Below are 12,193 nucleotides of genomic sequence, written 5' to 3'. Positions count from 1 at the left end.
ACGCGGACGAAGACGCGGGCGTCCGCTAGTCTTATATAAAACGATTTTTAGATGTTACTAGCGGACGCCCGCGACTTCTTCCGCGTGAAACTCGATGTAAACTTTAAACTACCCCTATCCTACCCCTACCCTACCCCTACCGTACTCCTATCTTACCCCTACCCTATCCCTACCCTACCCTTACCCACGGACGATTCGAATAACAATCAGGGGTATAAAAAATAGATGTTGGCCTATTCTCATAGATACCGGATAAGCACAAAAAATTTCATCAATATGTATACCATACTCCTCCGAAACGGCATGACAAGCCGTTTCGGAGGAGTATGGCAACGAAAACTGTGACACGAGAATTTTATATATTAGATCATATGAACAACTATTTAAGCTGTAGTCAACTGACGTGTCAAAAGTGCTTGTAAACTGAGCCTACTTGAAATAAATGAATTTTGATTTTGATTTTTTGATTTAGTTATATGAACCGTTCTCTCGATTTGGCTGGCGACTTCCGCGCGACTCGATAACAATTTTATCCTTAAAATAATTATTTAAAACTATTTGCGCTAAGCTCTTATCACTTATACGAGTAGGTAGGTGTGTCAACCTACTCGCTTAGAGGATAACGCACGGTCAAAATATCTATCAAAGTTTAATTCAGTAAGTAACTAGACCTACACTGAGCTTGGTAGTAACAACAACTTGATTATATTCAAAATTATTGGAGACAGTAAAATACAGTACTCACTAGAACTTCATTGAGTGTTTAACATCTTCAATCAGTTGGTAAGTTTGCGTAGTTGGTTCTTCCTCAATCCATACAATAAAAACATTTTGAAAACTATATTGTTAGGGTTCCGAACGTACGTAGTACAAAAACGGAACCTTTTCTTCTGTCTGTTCTGTTCTGTCTTCGAACAGTGCGTGTTGCCAGTGATGACCTATGGTTCGGCCTCATAAGAAGGCTCAGAGTCACATCAGTCATCTTGTTATGAGAATTTGAAAAAAAAAATTTTTGTAGAATCAAAAATAAAATAGCTTTCAAGTTATTTTAATCAATAGACGACAATTGACCTTGCCCTTTTCTAAAATTTTGAATAAAAAACAGAAATTACCGTTTTATTTGAAGATTTTTAGAAAATTTTGAATTCACTTTTAGGGGGCATGATGGAAAATACAAAATTTTTTAACAGCATCATGTGACACATCAAATGAAAGGTCCTTGATAAGTGAATTTTAAAAAAAAATTTGTTTTTGTAATTTAGAAATACATAGTTTCCAAGTCATTCAAACTTTTCTCCGAAACTACTAAACCTGACATTTTGAAAAAAATACAGAAGTTAGCTTTCTACTTACGGATAAACCTCAGAAATTATATAAATTTTTGGATATGAAGGTCACTTTTGAGGGGCAAGTTGGAAAACACGAAAAATAACCTTCCAACTGCATTCCATGTGACACATCAAATGAAAGAGAGTGTAAAGAGGATCTCAAATATATATTTTTTGTAATTTTAAAATAAATAGTTTCCAAGTAATGTAAAAAATACGACGAATTGACCATTCCCCCCTTTTTCCGAAACCAGTAAACCTAAAATTTGGGAAAAATACAGAAGTTACTTCAAAAATACTCAACAAGCACATCAAATAAGGATAACTACTACGATTAACTAATAAGATTAGTGCATAAAAAAGTGTGCATTTCGAAAATCTAATGATTTGAGCGTAATGTAAAATGGGAGGGTCCCAAAGTTATATATGTAGTCCCTTATATTTTCGACGACTTCAAAAAAAGGAGGAGGTTTCTCAATTCAACCGTATACTTATATTTTAATTTTATGTATTTGGTGGTGTATCTACCATTTGCGTTTTATCCATTAATTTACGGACATCCTGTACAATATTATGTATAACAATAATTAGTTACAGTATTCGAGCAGCAGCCGAGATGTACGGGTACTCATCCTTGGATACGTGGGAGTCGAAGGATTTTGAGAATATGGAAAATCGAGTAGCAGCCGAGATGTACGGGTACTCAAACTCGGATACGTCGGAGACGAATGTATATGAGATTATAGGAATAATATTAACCTTTGGGTGCACAGTGACCATGATTGTATTGGTGAAATGCTGTATCTACCGCTGCTGCAAGTCCAAAAAAAAGACGCGTAAGTGCGAGTATTTAATTTTTAAAACCACATACCTGCGATATCCAGATATACTTCATTTTATAAAGACTGACAAACTTTACATTAGCACGATTACGACTGTGATGCCAGTGTGTATATTCAAAGGCCCGCATTCTATTTAGCAGCTTTGAACTCAGAAAGCATGCAGACTACGATTCTGCAATTTGCCAGTGGTTCGTTGGTCCATTATTTTATTATACCTACCCTACCCCCTTTGATATCGAGTACCTACTGAACAAATGCTTTGTCAATGATAATTTTATACTATAGATTGGCTACGTCCCTACAAAATCCATGATTCGAATACACTACAACACTGAGCGCACGCATGCCAATTTTGTCTTTAATGAGCCATTTTCCTCTGAATGTTTTGAAATAATCCGCTAGAAACAGCACCAGGGGGGTACAAATAGATATAATGACCGTCAAATTATAGTAAGCGACACTTTTATCATATGTGCCAATTTTAATACAAGTAATATTTTCAAAGGGCAAAATTTTAAAATTAGTTTTATTTACTAACGATAACGAACCAATAACCCGCCTGTACTGTAACATCTAATAAAACACATTTGCTAATAAAGTATCGCTTATTTCACCAATTAAATGTCGTAATGTATCTCATTACGCACATGTGCCGTAATGTAAAGTAAAATGCACATGTGCCTTAATGTAATATAAAACCTTTATATCCGTCTAAAAACGAACGGTACTTTTTAAAATCTTGGCAAAGAGTTTTTATGTCAGAAAAATGCTCAACATTTTATGAGATAAAATATAATAAAAAAACATTTTATTATCTTTAACAGAAACACAAAAATATTAATTTACTTTATTAGTAATACTGACTGTTTTTTGGTGCATTTGCTTAAAAAACGCCGGTCAAATAAAAAAAATATCAAATTCCTACTTCAACGTAATACGACAAAAAAATCCTGTAAAATTTTATTGTTGTCGGTTAGCACAGTATAGCGGCTACAATCGATTTGTTTAAAAATCTCCATTGACAACAACGTCAAATTTATCAAAACGTAATTGAATTTACGATTTGTATTGTACTGTATATACTGTATGGTATTATATTGTATTGTACGAAATTATGTACCTCAAAAAATCCAAGAAATTGCAGAATAAATTGCAAAACGGTAATAAAAAACAAAATGTATTTGGCATTGATGATTTTAATAGAAAATTCAACACATACCCCCCTCAGTGCTGCTTCTAGCGGATTATTGTAATATCTTTAGAGGAAAATCGAAATTAAAGGAAAATATATGTATACATAGTTTTTACACTCCCTGAACACACAACTAGACATTGTAGACGATATTTAGGTATTATTTTTTTATATAGCGTTCGTTGCTAACTACAACTAACATTGAGTTGTGTATAAATTTCCTCTTTTGAGCGCCTCATTTTTCGTGCGCTAGTAACACATCTCATCATCATCATCATACTAAGACTATAAAATTAAAAGTAATATGTACCAGTGATAGCCCAGTGGATATGACCCCTGCCTCCGATTCCGGAGGGTGTGGGTTCGAATCCGGTCCGGGGCATGCACCTCCAACTTTTCAGTTGTGTGCATTTTAAGAAATTAAATATCACGTGTCTCAATCGGTGAAGGAAAACATCGTGAGGAAACCTGCATACCAGAGAATTATCTTAATTCTCTGCGTGTGTGAAGTCTGCCAATCCGCATTGGGCCAGCGTGGTGGACTATTGCCTTAACCCTCTCATTCTGAGAGGAGACTCGAGCTCAGCAGTGAGCCGAATATGGGTTAATGACGACGAAAAGTAATACTTACAAATACTACTTAATCAAAATTTGCCGCCCTACATTGTTATTAGATGATCTTCTTCATTATTCAAAACAAAGATTTCGAACAGATAACTTGCTTACCTTAATCTTGCTTTCTTTAAGGAACGCTTCCACTGCACCAGCCCAGGTCGGGGACCACCACCAATGGACAACCAACCTCGCACCTAACCTCTGCCAATGGTGAGTGTAGACTTTTGGTTTAATAACCAACTACTACGGCTACCTTCTAAAATAATACAACTATCCTACTAATATTATAAACGCAAACGTTTTTAAGGATGTTTGGGTGTATGTTTGGATGTTTGTTACTCTTTAACGCCTCTACTACTGAAGCGATTTGGCTACAATTTTAAATGGAAATGGATTTTACTCTAAATTAACACATAGGCTACTTTTTATCCCGAAAAAATCCATTGTTTCCCGAGATTTGCGAAAACTGATGATTTTATTGATATGAATGTTTGTTACTCTTTCACGCCTCGACTACTTAACCGAATTAGCTGAATTTTGGTATTGAGATATATTATAGCATGGATTAACACATAGGCTACTTTTTATCCCGGAAAAATCCATGGTTCCCGAGGGATTTGTGAAAAACTAAATTCCACGCGGACGCGGGCGTCCGCTAGTATTTAATAATAATAACATGAATAGTTTAAAGAACTAAATACACGCTTGATACCCATATCATGTAGCATATCAAGTAGCCTGTCCGCCATCTTGGACGCCCGCCATATAGGATTTAAGTCACGTGACTACTTTTTTCGTATTCCTGACTACAAACCCTTCCATTTGAGGTCCATATCATTGGGGTGGATTTCGAACTCCCAGTCCGTCTTCTTTGGGAGGCCGCCATATTGGATTTGTAATGACGTTTCTTCGCTAGTCATCTATTGTCATCAAAACTCAGAACGTGTGCAAAATTTCATCCTAATCGAAGACCGGGAAGCGGGTCAAATTAAGATTACAAGAAACTTGCAGGTCAAATTTTCTTACATACATAGTTACACTTACAAGTGAAGCTTTTAAAAGCGTGTTAAATAGTAGGTTGTTAACCGAGGGTGGCAAGAATCAATCCCTCAGGCTATAATCCGAGTAGGAATTAATTCTTTTACCCATGTTAAACACTCTACTTCTCATTTCGAATATAAGGAAAATAAAACTTAGTTGTGTGTCTTAACTATTTATTGATAATATACGAGTATAATAATATTATATAATATAAAATAAATAATTTAAAATTAATTGTCAAATTAGGACAATTCGTTAAATTAAAAGTTGCATGTTTGTTTGATGATATGATGATATTACATGATATATTATAACAAATTTGGCTGTTCTGGATATCTGTTAAAATAGGAGACTCTGGTATTTTATCAGACGATGGATTCCATGGCGGATACTCCTTGGAAGTTGTGGGCTGAGACAAACTGGGGCGTATTTTTTTAGTTTATTTTTATGATTATTACCTATTTTTATTGGTTCCGTCACAGATACATGACAGATTAATCCCGCCAATTTATATTTTTTTAATTTTTAATATGGAACTCACTGTTTAGAAACTCACATGGCCGCAGCATTTTTTTATAATTAGTTTATTTCTTCCTCATTGACGTCTGAACAGGTTGTATGGTCAACGATCTTTGCCTGTCCCCGAATTTAGCTGGGGACAAATTAAAAAATAAACATAAAACTCAACACAGCTGGCAGCGGTTCTATTTTTAAAGTTCATTCCGGCCCTTATGTGGAAAGTAATATAAAGGAAATTTTCCCTCTCTAAGGAGGGAAGCAGCATTTTCCATCCAATAGTCACATATTTTTTTATTTTAATTATTTATTATACCTAAAGAGTGACCTAAGTGTCAATTGACATGTTCGAACCTAACCTAACCTAACTTTAGATTTGACTAAAATACTCAGATCAAAACAACACTACTTTCCGAGTTTGAGAAATGAAATAGGTAGTAGATTGTTAACCGAGGGCGGAAAGAATCAATTCCCGATTTATTTAGACGCTCGAGCGTAGCAAGGGCGACTATAGTCCGAATAGGAATTGATTCTTTTACCCGTGTTAAACATTCTACTTTTCATTTTGAATATGAGGAAAATAGAACTAGTTGTCTATCTAAACTATTTATTGATTATACATAATAGCGGATGCCCGCGACTTCGTCCGCCCTCAGACCTCTTTAATCCAGCCCTCTCGCAAAATCCGTTGTTAGTTGACCTCTACTATCTATAAACTACCTCCCTGCCAAATTTCATCTTTGTATGTCAAGTGGTTTTACCTTTCGTATTCATATCCTCGTTGTGTCGTAATCCTCATGTGTGAGGGTCGTGACCACCTCTATCTCTGATCCATTGCAAAATTTTTCTTTATTTCTGTAGAAGATAAAGTTTTTTGGATTAAATTTGCCGCCCTCTAAAATCTGCCTACTTAGCCTACTGGTAAATCCACCACTGCTGATAACTATTCATTACCTTCGTTTTCTTTACTTTTAGGAATAACTCAGGGGGTCTCCTACCCGCCAAATACAACGCATCCTCCGCTGCAGCCCAGTTCGGGGGCCACCACCCTACCTTACCCTAACTCTATGGGGTATGTACAGAAACAGGCCCATTATACGCATGGGCCAAATCCAATGCAGATGCCCCAACCCAACTTCGCCCAACGGTGAGACAATGATTCAAAGTGACTGGTCAGTTTAGTAGGTAGTTAATAAAATTATATTTCAAATAAAATAAACTGACTTTAATACTAACAAAGGCTTTTAATTTTTAAGTAAGAAACTGTAGGCACCCTAAATATGTCTATGTCTTTGTTTAAACCGACGGACTGGTATAAAAGGATTGATGAGATTATTTTTTATTTACAAGTTAACCCTTGACTACATTCTCAACAGATGGTAAGTGATGGTGCAATCTAAGATGGATGCGGGCTAACTTGTTAGGTGTAGGATGAAAATCCACACCCCTTTCGGATTCTACACGACATCGTACCGGAATGCTAAATCGCTTGGCGGTGGGGTCAAATCTTTGACGGTAGGATTGTAACTAGCCACAACCGAAACCTCCTACCAGCCAGACCTAGACAAATTAAGAAAACCTCAATCTGCCTAGCCGGGGATCGAACCCAGGACGTCCGTCTTGTAAATCCACCGTGCATACCACTGCGCCACAGAGTAATAATGGAAAAATAAATATCAGATAGGTATGCAAGTGGAAGAACTTGGTCACCTATGGTAATGAGGCGTAATGGTATGTATGTGACCCATTTTATAACACATTTGCTCGTAAAGTGTTTCTTATTTCACCAATTTCAATATCATAATGTATGTCATTTCGTATACCGTAAAACGCACGGTTAATCATCCGTCTAAAAACGAAAGCTAAGTGAAATCTTAGCAAAGAGTTTTTATGTCAGAAAAGTGTTCAACATTTTATAAATAAAACTTTGTGAGTTATAATTTATAATAAACTAGTGGACGCCCACGACTTCGTCCGCGTGGAATTCAGTTTTTCACAAACTCGGCGGGAACCATGTATTTTTCCGGGATGAAATGTAGCCTATGTGAAATCCAGAGTAAAATCTATTTCCAGTTCAAATTTCAGCCAAATCGCTTCAGTGGCCGCGTAAAAGAGGAACAAACATATTTACACACACACTTTCACACTTACACATAAACTTTCGCCTTTATAATATTAGTGTGATGTGAAGTGTGATTAGTGTGATAAACATTTAATGCTTTAATTTTGACAATAAATGACAATCGTATCTGTAACAAAAATACAAACATATTAATTCTGCTTTATTAGTTATACTGGATCTGAGTAAAAATTATTCCGCGCGTTTTTTTTACGCTGTATTGTTTTAATTTTAAAATATCGAGTAGTGAGAATTTATTCATTCGACACCGTTAAAAGTCCCAAAGGTAGCGTAAAAAGGTAAAAAATAAAAAAAAAATTGTAAAAATAAACCCGGATTTATATTTGTCTGACGTGTCGTGTCGTGAGTCGTGACGCATTAAAATAGAATCGGTATCATACATTTTTTATGGCAACGTTTACACTTATGTGTGACATGTCGTGATGGCTTCTGATGTGCGTCACAACACGACGCGTCAGACAAATATAAATCCGGCTTAAGCCTTGTGTCCGAAAAATCGGCCGATAGATTACAAGCGTACCAAAATTTCATCGTAATATTATGGAAAAATTAAAACCGTTTCTGAAAGAACCACAGAAATTTTGTAATTTAAACGGCTTGAATTAAATTATCACTGGCTTGGCACCGCCTACAAACTGATCAGAAGGTAGCACATAGGTAAGATGTTATTTTTGCTTAATTTTTGAGTTGATTTTTTTATAATAAAATTTTTATTTTTTTAATTTTTAGTGTTAATATACCTCCTAAGTGTGAATAAAAATTAATAAGCAATTAGCTGAAACGTTATTTTCTTATGATAAGTACCTAAGTCCTAAGTTATTTAATTTTTTTATTTAAAAATTTTGATTATCCACACGTAAGAATATCCAAAAACAACGTGAAAGGTATCAAACCAATGAGGACCTTACTTTCCGTCGTCTTCATCACCAGACCTCTTTTGCAGTCACAACCTATATGGATGGAAAGTTCTCATCAATATAAAATTAATCTAGTCCAAACACAAGGTAGCTACTGTGAACTGTCGAGGAGCTCCCTTAACGTATTAAGCCTTTAAGAGCTAATTTTTGTTAAAGTCAAGTGTCCCTACCCTTTAACGGCTAAACGGTTAATGGATACGTAAAAAAATTAAAAAGAAACTTTTGGGTTACTAGTGCACTACGGAACACACACTGTCGCCGCTGAAATATGTGTGCCCAGTTGTAAACATCGAATGTGGTTTATGTAACCTATCTACCTCTTTTTTATTATTTATTTATTTAATAACTAGCAGACGCCCGCGACTTCGTTTGCGTAAAATCCGATGTATACTTTCAACTACTCCTACCTTAACCTACTCCTACCCTAGTGATAGGGTAAGTGTAGAATAATAGTAGAGGTAGGGGTTCTACTATTATTCTACACTTACCCTATCACTACCCTACCCCTACCTACCCTACCCCTATAACTTGAAAACCAAACGTCCAATTTTAATCATTCAACGACCAAATATTATCTACATAAACTGAACTTAGTGATGAAATAATTTATTTTGATAAGGATTAATAGCATGAGTAAAATAAATGCGTTTGAATGTAGGCCAAAAAAAAAAAAATTTAAATAAAAAAAATGGTTGTTGTGCCTCAGTCGACATAAATAGGTAAAGTGTGTCGCGGACTTTTTTGTAGATATTTATAAGATCTACAATTAATTAGAACATGTTATGGTTCTATCTTTTATAGTTTAGGCAGCGTACACAAATTAAGTAACTTTTCTGGTTGATTTTTTACACCTTGTGTCCGAAAATCTCAAATATATTACGGAACCCTATTTTTTTCAACAATAAAATTTAGCCTATGTTACTTGTGGATAATGTAGCTTTCGAATGGTAAAAGAATTTTTAAAATCGGTCCAGTAGTTTTTGAGCCTATTCATTACAAACAAACATACAAACAAAGTTTTCTTCTTTATAATATTAGTATAGATTTAAAAAGAGGCAAGTGCCATATTGTGGGAATTGAATCCTTGACCTTGCAGAAGGCAGAAGGCAGGAAGACAAGCAAATTTAATTTTACGTTTCAGCACCCGTCTATTGGCCGCCAACTAAAACTCAACCACCGCTGTACTACCATCCTGATTCTGGGACCACCGCCATTCCCCTCCCTTACCATAACTCTGCGGAGTATATGCGTGGATAACAACCCTCACACACCTCTGCCAACGATGAGTGAAGACCCAGAAGAAGAACCAGTGACTAGTTAAGTTGGTAATTACTGAAATTGTATATCAGAAAATAAATAAGCTGACTTTGAAATAGATGAATGACTTTTCTGTCCTTTGCGAAATACTTATAGTATATTAGGAACCCTAAAAAATAAAGGAATTCTATACGTACCTACGTACAAAAACGGAACTCTTATAATTAAGATCACTCGCGAGTCCGTATGTCCGTCTGTTACAGTCAAATTTCTCCGAATCATACTGGTCACAAATTTGGTATCATCATTATCATCATCATATCAGCCAATGGACTAAACGTTGTTTAAATTAAAGATTATGAGTGAAGAATAAATGTTTAAGGATGCAAAACTGTAGTATCGATTTAAGGTGTTGTTCGGTAAAACATTTATAATTTAAGACGACATTTCTCATCGTTTTTACAATTTGGTACTCCCGTAAATGACGTTAAGTTTGACATGACTGAGCTTGCGCTGACAGGCGCATTTTTTAGAACACAAAACGATATGTAGAGATATCCGCATATACCATACCAGTCCTTTGATAATGTTGTTATCTTACACGACTTGGAAATATTTTATCTTGGGAAATCCTACTAATATTATAAACGCGTATGGATGTTTGGATGTTTGTTTGAATGTTTGTGACTCTTTAACGCCGCTACTACAGAAGCGATTTGGCTGAAATTTGGAATGGAAATAGATTTAACTCTTGATTAACACATAGATTTATTCTGAAAAAATCCATGGTTTCCCGAGATTTGCGAAAACTGATGATTTTGATGATATGAATGTTTGATTCTCTTTGACGCCTCGACTACTAAACCGAATTAGCTGAAATTTGGTATTAAGATATATTATAGTCTGGATTAACACATAGGCTACTTTTTATACCGGAAAAATCCATGGTTACTGAGGGATTTGTGAAAAACTAAATTCCATGCGGACGAAGTCAGGGGCGTCCGCTAATATTTAATATTTCAATAGTAGGTTATGGTCAATATAGCACGAGATTCATTTTATAAAAAACGAACGAAGTGAGTTTTTAGAGAGTGCTTTAGAATAGGTACAACCTATAGGTATGGTGAAGTTCTTACAATCCGTCGCGTAGTTTTTGAGGTAATTGGTTACTAACTAGTTACTCTAAACTGCTGGCCTAGTTACTAATTTGGTCTTTATTAACAACTTATTAAAATAAACATCAAATCAACTGTGCAATATCCTACCTACTTCTACTAATATGATATCCACGAAGGGTTGTTAGTAGACACCGGATGATATGTCTATATAATATACGAGTAGTAGAGATGCTATATATAATACTAGCTGACGCCGCGCGGTTTCACCCGCGTGGTTCCCGTTCCCGTTGGAATAGGGGTATAGTATATAGCCTATAGCCTTCCTCGATAAATGGGCTATCTAACATGGGATACAATATAATTTTCATTTGTTTGTTAATTATTATCGGCAGTGTATAGGTAAATTTTAAATGAAAAAAAAACAGTTGCGAATTCGGTGTTAAGAAAACAATTTTATTCTTAGATAATAAAAAATCGACAATGTTTGGATACATATTAACAATATTATATTAAGCAGCAATCAACATAAATACATTTATTTTAAATTAGTCATTTTTACCTAAGCTTTTTATTATTTTCTTAAAAAAAAGTTGTAATGTTCGTATGACGAAATATCAATGAATCAATTATTATTGTTTAAAATCAAACAATTTTAAATAATATATTGTCATTAAAATAATAAAAACCTGTAACACTAAATACCTAAAGCGGAATATACTTTTGTATCAGTCGTCCGAGCCGATCACCGTACAAGGTGCACAAGGTTTTTAACAAAAGATAGAAATACAAATAATAATAGGCTACGCGCCTGCTGTACAAAACTAATAGATTTTTTGCATATTGGCAGTTTAGATGCCTAGAAACTCTAATTCACATTTGTATTTGTGAAAATAATCTCGTAATTGTAATATTTTTATAAAACAAAATTGGAATACTAATACAATAATCTAATACAATAATTAATTGCATCGATCGCTATGGGTCTGTTGTAGTTAGTTACCTTTTTTATAGTCTTTACTTATTTATCCATTAGATTTTTTTATTGATATCTTTTTTTGCAAATACAAATTCTGAGCAAATACTATTAATAGTTTGGTACCTAGATAATTAATTGACTAGAAAGACTTGTAGGTACATAAGTTAACACACTAAAATACATAATATAACAAACTTAACAAACCATTATAAAATATAAATAAATTATTGTTTACTATTTAAAAAAAAACA

The 12,193-nt window shown here is 34.7% G+C and overlaps 1 protein-coding gene across 3 annotated transcripts; it reads left to right on the top strand.

The window, feature by feature from the left end:
* The first annotated feature begins 506 nt into the window (after positions 1 to 506).
* Positions 507 to 9,968, top strand: LOC128199386 (uncharacterized). 3 transcript variants are annotated; one of them, XM_052888711.1, is made up of 5 exons: positions 507 to 783; positions 1,926 to 2,164; positions 4,110 to 4,187; positions 6,510 to 6,681; positions 9,733 to 9,968. In XM_052888711.1, exons 2-5 carry the CDS (start codon positions 1,945 to 1,947, stop codon positions 9,755 to 9,757), a joined length of 495 nt encoding a protein of 164 aa, XP_052744671.1. In that variant the 5' UTR covers positions 507 to 783; positions 1,926 to 1,944; the 3' UTR covers positions 9,758 to 9,968. The 3 variants fall into 3 exon arrangements, with proteins under 3 accessions (XP_052744671.1, XP_052744668.1, XP_052744673.1); XM_052888708.1 differs by having other exon boundaries at positions 1,920 to 2,164; XM_052888713.1 differs by lacking the exon at positions 6,510 to 6,681 and having other exon boundaries at positions 550 to 783; positions 1,920 to 2,164.
* The last annotated feature ends 2,225 nt before the right edge of the window (positions 9,969 to 12,193 follow it).

The sequence above is a fragment of the Bicyclus anynana genome, chromosome 2 (assembly GCF_947172395.1).
Source record: "Bicyclus anynana chromosome 2, ilBicAnyn1.1, whole genome shotgun sequence".
In the NCBI taxonomy this organism is placed as follows: domain Eukaryota; kingdom Metazoa; phylum Arthropoda; class Insecta; order Lepidoptera; family Nymphalidae; genus Bicyclus; species Bicyclus anynana.
The sequence above is the reverse complement of the archived record's forward strand: the minus strand, read 5'-3'. Positions and strand labels throughout refer to the sequence as shown.

What these genes read in the sequence shown, in the direction of transcription:
- LOC128199386 (XM_052888711.1), top strand. Translation starts at nt 1,945, where the DNA reads ATGTACGGGTACTCATCCTTGGATACGTGGGAGTCGAAGGATTTTGAG. An exon ending in GCACCTAACCTCTGCCAATG is followed by an intron (nt 4,188 to 6,509) that starts GTGAGTGTAGAC and finishes CTTTACTTTTAG; the next exon opens with GAATAACTCAGGGGGTCTCC. An exon ending in CAACCCAACTTCGCCCAACG is followed by an intron (nt 6,682 to 9,732) that starts GTGAGACAATGA and finishes TTTACGTTTCAG; the next exon opens with CACCCGTCTATTGGCCGCCA.